Source organism: Neolamprologus multifasciatus, chromosome 10 (assembly GCF_963576455.1).
Source record: "Neolamprologus multifasciatus chromosome 10, fNeoMul1.2, whole genome shotgun sequence".
Lineage (NCBI taxonomy): Eukaryota > Metazoa > Chordata > Actinopteri > Cichliformes > Cichlidae > Neolamprologus > Neolamprologus multifasciatus.
In genome coordinates this window covers 24,987,670-25,003,494 of record NC_140448.1, presented here as the reverse complement: position 1 = coordinate 25,003,494, position 15,825 = coordinate 24,987,670, and the positions used below count along the sequence as shown (strand labels likewise).

The 15,825-nt window shown below is 39.7% G+C and overlaps 2 protein-coding genes across 2 annotated transcripts; both read left to right on the top strand.

Annotated features, from left to right (window-relative positions):
* Positions 1 to 201: 201 nt before the first annotated feature.
* On the top strand, positions 202 to 9,685 carry zw10 (zw10 kinetochore protein). Its single transcript, XM_085175306.1, has 16 exons — positions 202 to 410; positions 1,310 to 1,444; positions 1,566 to 1,664; positions 2,322 to 2,399; positions 3,515 to 3,674; positions 3,895 to 4,047; positions 4,319 to 4,516; positions 4,692 to 4,828; positions 4,922 to 5,104; positions 5,396 to 5,619; positions 5,870 to 5,941; positions 6,037 to 6,206; positions 6,446 to 6,576; positions 7,293 to 7,424; positions 7,619 to 7,821; positions 8,447 to 9,685. Exons 1-16 carry the CDS (start codon positions 306 to 308, stop codon positions 8,565 to 8,567), a joined length of 2,301 nt encoding a protein of 766 aa, XP_085031432.1. The 5' UTR covers positions 202 to 305; the 3' UTR covers positions 8,568 to 9,685.
* On the top strand, positions 9,560 to 15,775 carry LOC146510332 (G protein-activated inward rectifier potassium channel 3-like). The gene is made up of 3 exons (XM_085175307.1): positions 9,560 to 9,635; positions 12,536 to 13,686; positions 14,170 to 15,775. Exons 2-3 carry the CDS (start codon positions 12,561 to 12,563, stop codon positions 14,364 to 14,366), a joined length of 1,323 nt encoding a protein of 440 aa, XP_085031433.1. The 5' UTR covers positions 9,560 to 9,635; positions 12,536 to 12,560; the 3' UTR covers positions 14,367 to 15,775.
* Positions 15,776 to 15,825: the final 50 nt, after the last annotated feature.

Genomic DNA, 15,825 nt, shown 5'->3' with positions numbered 1-15,825 from the left:
TTTAAAACAGTTTTAAAAAAGTTTAATAAAATCAAACCGAGAAAAGATTAAAGATTAATTCAAAAATGATGAAAGACTAACAAGATTTTTTTATGACTGTCTTTTTGCGTCAGCTTCTTCTTTTTTTCAAAAATATTTACATCTACCCCGCGGGAACACCTGGGGGCGGTAGTGGTTTGATCTCGCGGCAGTTTGCAGGCGTAATCAAAGTGAGGACCAATCGGAGCGGTCGGCGGGTCCTGAGCTGCTGCTGTTGTGCTGACCTGTCACAGTTTTGCTAGGACAATATAACGTTACTAAAAAGCATGGCGTCGTTTGTGACTGAAGTTCTAGCCAGCTCTGGCAAACTGGAGAAGGAGGATCTGTCTGGCAAAATAAGCAAGATGTCGCGAAAAGTGGAGGACACAAAGGTAACCACCGACTAGCGTCATAGCATCAGCTAACGTCGCGCTACGCAAAGTTTGAACCAACTCTTAGCTGTTAGCGGGTTTACTGTTAGTTCCCCGTCATTGCTTTAACTTTACTACCTGAAGTTACACTCAGCTGCATGTAAAAATTAACCAGAAAATCGGATAATACATGCAGACTGTCAGTAAAGCTCAAAGCGAGTTAACTTCGTTTGTTTAGCAAGATTTGGACTAAGCTATCTGTGGTACAGACTCAGTACTGACACCTAGGTTACGTGGCTTGTAAATATTACTGTACAACGGGAGGAGGTGTGTAAGCTTAAGAAATAAGTTATGCTTTCTCTAGATTTAGAGACGACTCTTGGTCTGATGCAGATCTTATAATGAATGATGTGAGTTGCCGTGCCGTGGTTAAACAGGCTTAATGTTTCTGGCTGGGCATCGTAGGTGATACAAACACCAGGTGTTTGTTTATTATCGCCAGCTGATCTTTTTTTTTTTTTTTTAGGTCTAATATCTTTGCTTATAGTAATAAATAGGCTGTAGTTAACAGGATTTCAGGACACCTGCTGCTGAGTTTTAGCCAGCTCTGACAGCCTTCTTCCACGTTTGTCTGCCGCATTAAATTAATTTAACTGCTCTTATTTGGGTTTTGCATGATTTCCACCATAGTGTATTCATATCAACTGTTGTGTGTTTTGATAGTTTATTAAGAGTTACACTACACACTAAGCCTCAGCCTTATTTTCAACAACACACAAATAATTGTAATCGTTAATAAACTTCAAAAATGTGCTATCTGAGCTTATTCAGCAGGTTATAGATGAGTAAAAGTTAAATGGTTGTCTCATGGTTATTATTATGAAATAAATGACTCGGTTGTCTTTATGTGTTTTCTCCAGGAAGAAGTGTGCGACATGATAAATAAGCGATACAACGATTTCCTGCCCAGTCTCCAGTCATCAGAGGAGCTGATGTTACAGGTTGATGCAGTCTCCAAAGAAATGGACACTCTAAAAAACTGCATTGAGAATGAAGTATGTATGAAATTGTTTAAAGTGAAAATTGAACCAGGTCTCATTCTGTTTCATGAAGTAGGTTTTTCTTGTGGTATAACTTATTAGCATGCTTTTAAAGTATTTGTTGATGTGGACGTAGGTGCAGAACGTCCATGTAGCCGTGGCTGAATATACAAAGCTGAAGCAACAGCTGGAGAAAAATACCGTCATCATAACAATGCTTGGACACCTAAAAGAGGTACACTATTCTTGAGTTTTTATATTAAAGTCAAATAATTGCATGGATGCTTCCAACCAGTCCTTTCGCCAAACAGCTCCCATAATAAAGGTCTCTATTGCTCTAGGATACTTTACTACTGTTCTTGTTTTTTTGGTTTTTTTTTTTTTTTTTTTTTTTAATATAAAGAGAAAAGCACACCAACTGTTTCAAAAAGGAGAAGATCATCTTCTTACTAGTTTTAGCATCACTTAAATGTAATAGGACCCCTTGGCATGGAACAATCCTGCATGATGAGCTGAGACTTGCAAAATCAATTTCTCCTCATGAAACTTCAGAAAACACATTTTTAATTATTTGCTTTGATGTGATAGCGTCTATTCTTCTCTCGTTTGTGTTCTTTTCGTGATCCTTTAATCATCTCTTATCAGTTTTTAATTGCTTGTATGTTCGTTTTTAATTCTCTTGTATGTTTTGAGTTTATATTTTTTGAGAATTTGTGTGTTCTGTTTTTCTATGTAGTGTTTAACAGTTCCTGGATTTCATAAATGTATTTTCATATAACAACAACAATAATAATAATAATAATAATAACAATGAGTTATGATTGTAAATTATCCTGAAAAATAGGGTGAACTGGCCAGCTTTTCTGTCTGACGCATCTGCCGTGTGACTCAGTTTCACAGTGCAATGGAAGAATTCAACAAGGCTTTACTGGAGAAGAAGTATGTGGATGCTGCCAACCGGCTGGAAAGGGTAAGAGCTGCTTCATTCATGTCCACACAGCCTTAGGTTACTTTAAACAATACTCAGCGCTAAACCAGCATTTATCTGCCTCAAAAATTGGTCTTTTTAAGGTGACTGCACACATGAGCCCCAGGTTAGTTGGTAAAGCAGGTTAGAGGTTCAGTCGCGGACTCCTCCAGTTCGCATGCCAAAGTGTCCTTGAGCAAGATCCCAAACCTTGAGTTGTGAATAGCATCCATTGGAGTTTGGTGCTTAGGCATAGATAAATGTGAGCTTCTGAGACTTTTTGAGTGCTCAACTTACTAGAAAGGCAATCATTAACCATCAGTCCAGTACTATTTAATTTATTCTACTTACTGTTAAGGTAATAAGTCTGTGTTACCTTACTTAACAAGTTCTTTCATTTCCTTTCATTTTGATAAACAGAAATTTGTTTTAATGTTTAAAAAACAAGTTAAAATATTTAGTGATACAGAATGTGGAGGTGAAAAAAGCAGAGGGTGACTGAAATAAAATAATATAATAAAAGCTGTTCCAAAAAGAACAAAGCACTGCCAGTCAGTGTTGTATGCTGTTTGTAGTTAATTCAAACAGAGGTAGCTATGTTTGGCCTTTTCACTCAATGGCATTTTTATGACATAACTAATCCAATGTGCAATTCACCCCAGTGAGCCTATACAGTGGTTTTAAGCTAAGTGAAGTACAGCTGGAAAACTAAAGTAAAAAAAGAAAAGAAAAGGCATGACTGTGTCAGTAAAGATGAGGCAGAACAAATACAATCACACAAATACCATGATAAAATGGGCCATTGTTAAAAGATTTTTTTAGTTCCTTTGGGGTCTTTGTGTGTGTCAGTTGCTGTGACCGGATACACTGCACTAGCAATGCTGTTCAGTTATACAAAAAGAGAACCCCAAACAACTGTGTTAAATAGACTGAAAGAGATGGCTGGAATGCCTCCTGCGTACATGTGACTCTTTTAAATGAAGAAGAGGGAAAATGTTGCCCTAAAGTGACCTGGTTACTGTTCCACAGTTGTTGTCTTGTTGCCTGTGTAAGATGCTTTCTCTCGGTAGCTGAGTGGACATAAACAGACTAATTCATGGGTCATATTTTTATTGAAGGCGAGGAAAAGTGTGGGGTCACTGAAGCGCTGGAAGACTTCTGAGCTGCCGCTCCTCAGTGCTCTCAGCTCTGAGTTGACAGTGCAGAGAGAGAACCTCATTTACCACCTGGGAGATGAATGGAAACGCCTCGTCATCTGGAAGTTACCATCCACAAAGGGTAAGACATCCTGAAAGAACAGGGTACCACTCTTTGTGTGAGCTCTTTTCCACATTTCATGTGCTAAATAAATAAGCCAAGCTCTACTGCTAACTAGCACCTTTTTCCAGGTGAGAAAGTTATCCACGATTGTGCCTAAAAGGCTTGAACACATTAGTTAGATTTTATAAGCTAATCTTAAAGTATACTTGAGCTGTAGCTTTTGGGTGTGTGTTCCCAGAGCCTGCAGGGGAGATGTCTTTCTTGAAGGTGGAGCTGAAACTGAGCAGTGCTTGCAGTAAGGATGGCGAACTGAAACCACCTACACTACTGAGCTCTGTCCTGCAAGCTCTGGCCATCCAGGGAGACCTTCAGCACAAGATCAAACTCTTCAGTAAGAAGAAGCAGCACCGCCATAAAGCAGCAGTGCTTTTGTGTCCTTTTAAAATGTGTATAATACCTTGTATAAGTATGTATAAGTATTTATGATGAATGTGTGACTGTTCTATACCATATTTGTGGTACAGCGCTGCAATTTTTATAACATAATTTTCCTTGTTAAAGATGTTTCTCAAGTGAGTCAGCCAGGTTAATCTATTTAGCTCTGAAGCACAATGTACCTGAGGTCAGAACCCCGCTCACTTATGCTTTCTGTTGATATTCAGGTCAGGTGCTTTTGAAGAACATGTTGAAGCCGTTGGTGATGTACGCGTCTCTGTCTGTGAGAGTGACTGAGCAGCAGGGTGAGGGAACCACGTTGGCCCTGCAGTGTTTGGAGGAGAGCGACGAGGAGCGATGCGCACCTTCAAAGGTCTACAACAAGCTGCTGCTGGTGCTCAAGACGCTTCATTTACACCTCCTAGGTACAGTATGGCTGCACGTACTGGTTGTAAAATACATACTGGGTTTTACATCTTTTGGGGTCGTTACATAGAAAGCAATGACAGACTGAATATGAGGAGAAATTATCCATGCTAACCTGAAATCTTGCATCTGAGTCTTGTTGAAGAGGCAAGTCACTTGTTTATTATTTTCCAGACGTGTCGATTGGTGATAAAAAGTTGTCCGCTATCTTGGGGGAGCTGATTTGGGAGGAAATGTCCCACACCATCATACATGAGTGCCTGGTCCACTCCATCCCCACCAACAGCAGCCAGCTGGAGAAATACAACACTGTATGGACCTAACAGCTCTTTATCTAGTATAATAATATTATAATACACGCAACTACATTTTTACTATGTATTTGTTCTCTTTTTGTGTTGAAGGTGATAAAGGAAACAGAGGAGTTTGAGAAGTCTCTAAAGGAGATGGAGTATCTGCAGGGTGATTCCACAGACCTGCTCAAATATGCCAGAGATGTTAACTGTCACTTTGCCAGCAAGAAGTGCAAGGACGTCATTGTAGCAGCCCGTAAACTCATGACCTCAAAGATGCATAACACAGTCAAAGTATGTGAGGCTGAGTGTCTGAATGTTCTCTTATCATAATGTGAAAAACATTCCACAGAACGTCAAAAAAGGAATTATGTTGTATTTTTAGCTAATATTGTGAAGTTTTCCTTATCCTTTTAAGATCTTTGTGTAAAAATGATTAAATGGTTTTTATCAGGCCACCTCCTAAAAAACTGTTGTGTGAAGATGCATTTAAATAACTATTCCACTTGAGTACATGCATGTGTGATTACCCTTGTAATTACCCCTGCTGCAAATTATTTCCTTCTTACAAACTTTATCTAATAGATCACACCAGACTCAAAACTTCGCCTCCCCAAGCTGCCAGCTCCAAGTTCAGAGGGCAAGGTCAAGCCAGAGAGCTTAAAGGAGGAGGTGACAATGGAGAACTCAAAGCAGCTGTCTGCGTGGAGTCTGAGGCTGCCAGCCTGTCGCATCAGTGAGTCAGTGCAGCAGCTGATGGAGCTGGCACTCGACACTCTGTGTGAAGCTGTTGGGAGCTCAACACAAAGGTCTGTTACAGTTCTGAGAGAGCTCACTGTGTTTTGTGTTGATGTATGCTTGAGTCCTGATAATAATCCTTCTGTGCTTTTCTACAATGAGAAATCTAAGACTGTCCCTTAGCTGTAGCTGTTTCAGTGTGATTTCAATACCTCTGTCCAAAATAGGTCAAAATATCCTTTTATTTATATATAGACTATACACTGCACAGGGAAGGTTGATTCTTTACGCACTCAATTTGAAAACCGTTCTTCTTTGCAGTGCTTTGCAGCTCTTCTTCACTGTGAGAAACATTTTCCAGCTGTTCTACGATGTTGTGCCAACGTACCACAAGTAAGGCTGTTTCCATCACGTAACATGTGACGGACAAAAGCAGTAGATGTACTGCGAAAATGTAAATGAGTAACTGTTGTTTCTCTGTTACTCAGGGAAAACCTGCTCAAATTTCCTCACCTAGCTGCCATCCAGCACAACAACTGCATGTACCTGGCCCATCATCTACTCACCCTGGGTCACCATTTCAGAAACCACCTGCCGCAGCCTCTCAGCGAGGGCGTCGCAACTTTTGTTGACATGGTGCCAGGATTCAGGAAACTGGGTAAGCATTCTGTCATCTGCCCTGTGTTGTTGCCAGATGCAAATTATTAATGATTCAGATACTCAAGATTTGATTTCAAGTTTCTGTCACGCTGGACCAAAGAGAGAAAGGGGTTTTATGGCAAAATTGGGGCAAAAGTTTCCTACCAAGGACCAGCATTCAATCTACAGTTTGCTTTGAAATATGAGCACACTTAACTCTCCAAAAACATTTATCCCTTTTTGTTCTTTTTCTTGCAGGTGCCCAATGCTTCTTAGCCCAGCTGAATGTTCAGAGAGCTGAACTGCTGGAGCGACTTTCCACTGCTCACAATTTCTGCAACCTGGATGATGAAGATAACTACACTGCAGCTAGCAAAGCAGTACGGCAGGTGAGTGGGGGGAAATGCTCATTATAGAAAAAGAGTTTGGGCACCAAGCTGGTGTGGTGGTTAGCACTGTTGTTAGAAGAAGGTTTGAATAGAAGTATATCATGATCAGGCCTCTTTTCCACTTGTTCTTACTCTACTAAACTTGGTTTTGTAGTTTAAGAACTATAATTGAGTATAACCTCAGTGTAGCTGGGGTCATTAGAGCAAGGAGGCCCATGACATTTGTATGTGACACAAATGCAACACAACAATGGAGGACACTGAGGAATGTCTGCTGCTGGGTCTTTGGCTTAAGGAAAAAGAAGAGAGCCATTCGGCTCGACTCTTGGGTGCTTGGAACCCCGGCCGAGTGGTACTAAAAAGTACCCGGTGCCAGGTAGTACCAGCTGATAGAAAACACTAAGAGTCGAGATGAGCCAGATAGGTGCTAGTGGAAAAGAGGCGTATAAGGGTTAAGTTACACCTTCCAACAAGGCTTTTCAAAGACGTGTCTACAGGAAGTGTTCAGGCACAACACTGAGGTGGGGCCCCCACCATTTTGCACAAACAATGAAATGATATATGTAAAGTGCATGGAAAAAGGCTTGTAGCACAGGTAATACTTAGGCCATTTCACTGAGTAGAGAGCTAGATCAATTAAAATGGGGGGATCAATTCCATCAGAGCCACACGAGGGGCAGCTGAAATGCTTTCTTAATTGATATCCTTGATTGCAGGTTATTCATCAGTTGAAGCAGTTGGGTACAGTCTGGCAGGATGTCCTTCCGGTCAGCATCTATTGTAAAGCCATGGGCAACCTCCTCAACACAGCCATCACAGAAGTTACTGCCAAAGTCATGATGCTAGAGGTTTGTGTTACTGAAATTAAAGTTGACGAATCAAGCAAATAAACATTTGTCATAATAAAGCCCTAATAAGATGCTGTCTTTCGTTGATAAAATATGAAATTCAGTGTTATTCAGGTTCTAATACTAGGATGCCGTGTTACATGCTCAGAGTCCACATATTTAATCTTTAATAAGGATTGTATTTGTCACTATAGGACATTTCCTCTGAGGATGGGAACCATCTCCAGACGTTGTGCCAAACTATAATTGATGAAGGCCCGCTGGTCTTTATCCCTCTGGCTGAGGAAAAGAAGAATAAGAAATATCAGGAGGAAGTGCCCCTCTATGTGAAGAAGTGGGGCACCTTCAAGGAGCTCGTCATCGTGCTGCAGGCCAATCTGCAGGAGATCGTTGACAGGTAAGAAAGAAACTTCACAACACAGAAAATAACAGAAAGGTGTGGTGTAACAGTGGCTTGTCATTACTTTTAATTCATTCAGCCTTTAAATTAATGGCTTGTTTGTAAGTGTGACGGTGTCATATTTTTATAGCTATAAAAGAAAAGTTAGTATGTAGGAATTTACAGTGATATTTCTCCATCAATAAATGTAAAAGTCTGCTTTTACATACATGCATGCATGCATGTATGTAAAAGTCTGCTTTTACATACATGCATGCATGCATGCATGCATATTTATTTATTTATTTATCTATCCAGTAGTTTTCATGGGGGGGATCCACAGTGCTTTACAGTAAAAACGGGCATATTAAAAAAAAAAAAAGCACAGAAGATAAAAACATAATATGTATAACAGCATACATAAAACATCATACTGCCTAAAACTAGTTAAACCAGTCTGAATAAATGACTCTTCAGCTGCTTCTTAAAGCTGGAGGGGGCCACAGTTCTAAAGGATTTATCCCCCCGGTCTTAAAATGACTTTGTGGGACCATTAATAGTCTTTGACTGGAAGATCTAACTATCTTACTATATTTTTCTTTTGTGTGTGGCTGTCTGACTTGTCTCTGATTCGTCTCCATAGGTGGGCTGACAGTAAAGGTCCGCTGGCTTTGGAGTTCTCCAGTTCGGAAGTGAAGAATCTGATCCGAGCTTTGTTTCAGAATACGGAGAGGAGAGCTGCAGCTTTGGCCAAAATCAAATAGATTCTTGGAAAGAAAAAAAATCCCAACAAGATACCTGAGCACTTTTCCACTGTGGAAAATAAGGACTCTTTGCCTTTATTCATTTCTATTTTCTGTTATTTGCATAAAATATAAACATTTACATGTATACAGGCTGAACAGCTCATCACAGAAATGGTTGAGGTGTTGTCACTGGGGATTTATTACTCCCCAGCCCCCTGAGGTTGTGTAACCAGAAACTTGCCCTCCGTTGACACATGATGCCGTATTCAGGGTAACTTTGCTGCACTTCATTAATCAAACTTACTGATGTGATTTCAGGAGTTTATTTGTTTGAACCTAAGCGCCTCTAAAGGACCATTATGTTGTGAAAGACCTGCTCTGGATCTTGGACTTAGTATTGCAAATTTTCTTGTTCGAGCAGTGAAACTGAATTTTTCCATGTGTGTCTGTGTGTTCTGATATAACTTATCCAAATAAACCAAAACACTCAATTTTTTCGAGACCTTGTCCAGGCTGTTCTTGATGAATAGAAATGATGAGTGTTCTTGGTGATAGGTCTTGCCATCATACAACTTCATAATGCTCAGTATGCAGAGAATATAGTAGCAGCTTATTTTTGTAAGTTATATTTGTTAATTTGATCCCTGTATTGTACAGGTGTACAGATGACCTATAAAACAGCCTTAAGTGTCCATGCTTTTGTGGAACTTTTTCCAGCTTCAATTCAACAAATCGCTTTACAAAAGTTAAAGAATACACCCAGGTTTTATTATGTTCAAGGCTGATTAAATTATGTGACTAGGGTGAGAGTATCTGGGCTGAAATGTTCCAAAAACTGTTGCAGGCTTTTGAATGCACCGTGAATCATATTAGGTTTGTGAAAGCAGACTGTAAGAATGAAAAAACATTTTGTTGTCAGTGTTTGTGGTCTGAACGATTGAGGGGGAGGAGACAAACAGCTGCATAGCTCCACAGCAGCAGCTCTTCACTCTAAACTCTCTCCTCCTCCATTTGATTACCCCGATGAGCTGAAGGAAGTTACACTATACCAGCAGCAGCGTTCATCTTAAGACATGCTTTGCAGAGGTATGTGGGGTTTTCACGTTTTCAGTAAATAAATCTGAACATGTGAACTCTATCTATAAGACATTACTACTGTCTTTGCTTTCTTTATCTAAACTTACTCAGTTACTTGTCCTGTATTTTAAGCAATAGAAAACACCGATACACTGTTGTGTGGTATTTATGTAATGCTTGTTTTCACAGGAATCTAAATTAAATTAATTTTTATTCATAATGATACATTTGGATTAATTTGGTTAACTGATTGATTGGATATGGAAAAGTAAAAATTGAGGGAAACATCAAAGATTACCTGTCAAAACCAACAACAAAAACACAGTCTAATGTGGGTGAATTATTTTCTGTCAGTACCCTTATTGATTAAACTACACTACATATACATAACTCATTAAAAATTTTATAATACATGCATACTGTACTTGTCGACTTACTTCAGGTTTACGTTGCCTGGAGTAGCTGTCAGTCTGAGTGCACCATGAGGTCAGCTTAGCATAACATGGAATATTTGGCAATGTAATTTTTTTTTTACTCAAAATATTTTTTGACTAAGTATTAACGTATTGTAAATGTAGTTACAAAAAACATCACAAGGACTGGTTACATTGAAAATGAAACAAAAAAGGAAGAAAAATAATAATAAAACTCATCCACAACAGTTCAACATGTATGGAAATGACTATTGTTTATATAAAACCTCTAAAGTTACAAAGTTGTAGAAGATAATATTAATTGAATATCAATCTGTATTACCACCATATTTGTTTATACTGTTGCACCTTACAAATGGCTGGACTGAGTTCATAATTAAGCTTCATATTAAATTATATTGATTTATTGAGGTTGGCACTTTTTGCATTTTCTATGCAACTGGCTATTGTAACACAGTAATTTTTTATCATTGTTAAACTATATAAACTATATTTTATAATAGTTTACTTTTTATTTATAGACTACATCTTATTTGACAATTATCACATATGGCTGATGCTTATTTTTAAAACAAAAATCTTGCTAAGTGTGTTTATATTATCAATACAACATGTGAGATATGCGACACCCTCATCTACAAACAGCTACTAGTTGCTCAAAATCCTTAAGCAACTCTAAAATATAAATGGGCTAAAAAGATTTAAGATTGTAAGTTATTTGTTTTGGAATGTTTCCTTGTAGTAAAATCTTGTCTCCCTGACTCATGTTGCTTGATAGCTCTAAATGTATTACACAGATGGGGCACACGTGTAGTCAAGATGAATTTTGGCCACATCTGGACACTACTTTCTAGATTTAAGCCTTCAGGCAAATACAGTTGGTAATCTTTTCAAATCCTTTGTATTCTTTGGTGTAGTTCAGATTAATTTTAAGAATTAGGACAATCCCTGCATTTGCAACAAGTTGCAGCGGTGACTGATCAGCCCACTTCAGACAGATGAAACCTGCTGTTATGCTGATCTGCATGTGAGGTCACCTCGTGAATCACCTTAATATAAATAGAGGATGACCTGGCAGCATGAATAAGTAAATATAGTTAAAGAATAAATATATGTTCTTAGTCCTTTTTTTTTTAGATTATATTGTTTTATGTATTTTAATAATAAAGGCCTGTAAAGCAAGGCAGCTTTGACTCATAAACTAAGTGCTCAGCCAGACTGAAAAACAGGAAGTTTAGTGCAGAGCTGCAGATGCATATACAGGAAACCAGACAGAACTAAGTAGGAACTAAGTAACACGGAAGGAGTTGTTTTTTCGAAACTATGTGTGACGTGTAAAGGACCAAAATAACACAAACCATTTTTGGTTTCTAACGCTAGAGATCTGCAAAATGGCTTTGGGCTGTGCATGTCTCTCTCTTCCGGAAGATGATTAAATAAAATAATTAGAAATAGTTTGACTAAGTCGTGTTCTCTCTATTCAGTAAAAGAATGACAAGAACCAGATTTATTATTTTGATTGGTGTTTTAAATTAATTTAAATTACTTTAGAATGGAAGTTAGACTTCTAACAAATGCACAAGTTCAGGGGTGAGAACTTTTCACGACATACACAAAGTGACAAGTTAATATACTGCACGTGTTGCACTGAATACATTTGTCAGCCAGTCAGAGGTGGATATGTAACCTCACCAATGTAGACATTTGCATCACTGCACACTTAATAATGCAGTTCAAACACTTAATGTTAACAATGGTTTTATTAATTTTGTGTCCCAGTCTCATACTATGACTTGACAGTGTGACAGGGATCCATTAAGTTCAATACCCCTTTTACTTAACCATTTACTCATTACCTTTTCTTACTGTGACATGCCAAAGTGTCTCCTGTGGAAAATGCTGTTGAGGAAGTACTAGAAGAAATGTTGCTGCTACTGAAAACCGATTCCTTTCTTTTTTCCAAACAACCTGTTTGTGCCCTATTTAAAATGTAGCACCGACACTGAGTCATGTTTTATTTATCTATCGTGCCAGTAAAGAATAATAGTTACTTTTTTGTTGGTTTAAAAAAATACCTACATGAACATTTTCAGTAACCTACTTATCTGTTTGTAAGTATTAAAAGATTGTTGTAACAAATCCTGTGTAAACTTTGACTAAATGCTTTCTGACCTCAGCGCTCTGTCTGTGACACTCGTTCCCGTGGTTTCAGCCAACAACCATGTCATGTCTGAAGTCACATATATTACCTTTCTTTTTCACTATGATGCTTGGTTTGGTTTCTGAACGTCTACACGACTAGAGCCATTGGTTTACTCAACCATTCTGTTCTGTGTACACAAACTCTCCCCGACAATAAAACATGAACTGTGTGCAATGTTGAATCATTGTTGGCCACATCACATCATCCATATCCACATTTTTCTGCAATACTTTTGGAATATTGTGATTATGTAATATTTTCTGCAATTTCAGGTTGCAGATAAATTCACTTTGATCCATGATGATCACTAACTGCTCATCACCCCCACCATCCCAAGAGGGCCCTCAGTGTCCACCTGAGAGTTCCTTTCAGGTGTTCACTCCAGCTGAGCATGAGGTTCATCAACAGGACGTCATCCAAGAAACTCCTCTAGAATCAGTAGAAGACACATCGAAATCTCTGCACATGCATCGTAACAAACACTTTAAACGTTTGAGCTCTCAATGGCAATCAACCTTCAGGGGCAACATTGCTCTCTCTCCAACAGAGAAGCGGCACAGTGCAAAGAGCTTCAGGAGGCGCTGCAAGCTGCTGGGAGACGAGCAGCCTCTATGTGTTACTACCAACAATCAGCGCCAGCGTTACGTCACCAAGGACGGCAAGTGCAGGGTTAATCTGGGGCACATTAAAGACAAGAGTCGCTTCATTTCAGATATTTTCACCACATTAGTAGATCTTAAATATCTCTGGTTCCTTCTCGTCTTCACTGCCTGTTACATCCTCACATGGATGTCCTTTGGTGCAATCTACTTCTTAGATGCTTGGCTACGTGATGACATTGCACACGTCCACGACTCCCAGTGGCAGGCATGCTTTGAAAATGTGGACAGCTACCTCTCAGCCCTGCTGCTATCTCTGGAGACCCAGAGGACTATTGGGTACGGCACCAGGAGGGTAACAGCTAATTGTCCTGAGGGTGTGGTGCTCCTGATGGTCCAGTCCATCACCGGCTCCATTATCGATGCCGTGATGGTGGGCTGTATGTTCGTTAAAATCTCCCGACCACAGCAGAGGGCCCAGACACTGATCTTCAGCAAACACTGTGTCATCTGCGAGCGTGACGAGAAGCTCTGCTTGCTCTTCCGCATAGGTGACCTTCGAGAGAGCCACATGGTGGACGCCAAGATCCGAGCCAAGCTGATCAAATCCAGGCAGACCAAGGAGGGAGAGTTCATCCCACTGGAGCAGACAGAGATCAATCTGGGCTATGACACTGGAGGAGACAGGCTTCTCCTGGTAGAGCCCCAAACCATTGCCCATATCATCAATGACAGTAGTCCCTTCTGGGAGGTGGGGGCCAAGCGCTTGAAGAGGGAGACACTGGAGATTATCGTTATCCTGGAAGGCATTGTGGAGGCATCAGGTTTGTAGAAATGTTGTGCTTGTGCTGTTTAATACGGATACAGCTACGTTTACAAACTTTGCATCTTTGTCATTTTTGAAAAGAGCTAAGTATGTGTGTTATTATTAAACTGGGATTTTATTGCTTGTTGTGATGTTTACTGGTTGTTTTGTAATGTTACAGTAACACGTACGGTAGCATAGATCTTCATAAAGCTGCTTTGTGGTAGTTTTTTGGCATTGTTTGAGTGGTTGGCAAACTGAAACCAACTAAGAAAAAGGTTACTGTTACTGTTCACTATCTAAAATATTAACAAATTTGTGTTCATAAAAAAACTTTATTCTTATGGCTCAGTGCTGGCTAAAGTGCTGCAAGCACATAAATGCAGAGAAAAGATGTGCTTTCATGAAAACTTGCACACAATAAAGTTATGTCCTGATAAAATCTGTTGGATCTTTTTCCAATAAAGTGACTGGTTCCTAACCCGCTGATGCTTTTCTGCAGGTATGACATGCCAGGCAAGGACATCCTACACACAGGATGAGATTCTGTGGGGTCACCGATTTGCTTCGTGCATTTCCCTGGAAAAAGGAGCATTCCTCGTGGACTGCAGTGCATTTGACAAAACCTTTGAAGTCGAAATGTCTCCACTCAGTGCAAGAAACAGAAGCCATGCAAAGGATGAGGAATCTACATTTTAGAAACTGAAAACAGGTCTTATTTGTGGAAACTAAGAATCTGTAGTTGTAGTAATTTTATCTACTTTCTTGATGTGGAAAGTTAATTATTTTGCTATGTAAGTAGGTGAACCGAGTAATTTTCAATGATCTATTAAATTTTAAAGACAAACGTGGCTTTCATATTTCTTTTTGTACACCAGCTGTGACGTTCTCTGAAGTAATGACAATCATATTCATGAATATAAATCTCAGGGAGGCCATAATTTCTGTTGTTTTCCTTGTTGTATGTTTTGACATAACATGGTGTCTGATTTATTTCAAATCAAGTAAAATAAAATTTATCCTCTTTTTTGTTCTTCATCTTTTAGTTGTTCCTTTTCGGGGGCACCATAGTGGATGCTCCATCTCACCCTATCCATAGCATCCTTTTCTGTCACACCATTCCCTATGCATGCACTTTCTCTGTGCGCTACCTCATTTTCAGCATCCTTTGTCCAATATACCCACTGTCCCTTCTTCTGCATTTGTCCAAACCATCTCAGACTTGCCTCTAACTTTGTCTCCAAACTGCTCAGCCCCCCTGATATTCTCATTTCTAATCCTGTCATTCTGCTCACTCCCAAAGAAAATTTTTAACATCTTCAGCTGTCTCACTTCCAGTTCAGCCTCCTATCTTTTCTCAGTGACACCAGCTCCAAGCCATATATCATAGCAGGTCTCACTACCATCTTGTAAATCTTACCCTTTACTCCCGCTGCTATCCTTCTGTCACAAATCACCCCTAACACCGGCCTCCACCTATTCTACCTTGCATGCACTCTTTTTTCACCTTTCTTGTCCCCTCTCCATTGGTTTGGATGGTTGACCCCGGGTATCTGACCTCATCCAGGCATTCTCTGTTAAACAGTCTGCTCAAAATTGTCCATTGCTCGCTCTACTAGACATCTCCATACCTCTACAGGTTGTCATCTGGACCATCCGCCTTTCCACTTTCATCCTCTTCATAGCTGCCCTCAGTTCCTCTTTACTAATGATTCACCAACATTGCTTCATATGTCCTGCTCTCACTCTCATTTTCTCCACCCAGAAGTCCCCACAGTACTCCTTCCAAAAAAAAAAACATGTTTAAATAATATCATTAACATTCTGCTAAAAACACTTGGTCTGTGGTCTTTGTCTAGGGGAATAGAAGAGTAGCATGGGCAAATCTAAATTTAAAGGTCCACCGTTGTTTGGTGATTTTGAACTGTGCGCTGTGGACTCAGGCCAGATTATTTGCCCAGGGACTTACACCATGTAATCTTGGTGGCTGTTATGTTCCTCCCTCTGCTAACCCCACTGCTGCATTTGACATTAGCACTCTGTCATAGCCCAGTTACAGACTCAGCACCTGAGTGAGAGCAGATCCCATGAGTTGAATTTGTTTTCAACAGATTTGGCACTTGCAGTAAAATGCCACCCCCCCCCCCCCCCCCCCCCC

Coding starts and splice junctions, on each gene's coding strand:
- zw10 (XM_085175306.1), top strand. CDS start 306: ATGGCGTCGTTTGTGACTGAAGTTCTAGCCAGCTCTGGCAAACTGGAG. Junction 4,517..4,691: donor GCTTCATTTACACCTCCTAG/GTACAGTATGGC, acceptor ATTATTTTCCAG/ACGTGTCGATTGGTGATAAA. Junction 7,822..8,446: donor CTGCAGGAGATCGTTGACAG/GTAAGAAAGAAA, acceptor TCGTCTCCATAG/GTGGGCTGACAGTAAAGGTC.
- LOC146510332 (XM_085175307.1), top strand. CDS start 12,561: ATGATGATCACTAACTGCTCATCACCCCCACCATCCCAAGAGGGCCCT. Junction 13,687..14,169: donor AGGCATTGTGGAGGCATCAG/GTTTGTAGAAAT, acceptor GCTTTTCTGCAG/GTATGACATGCCAGGCAAGG.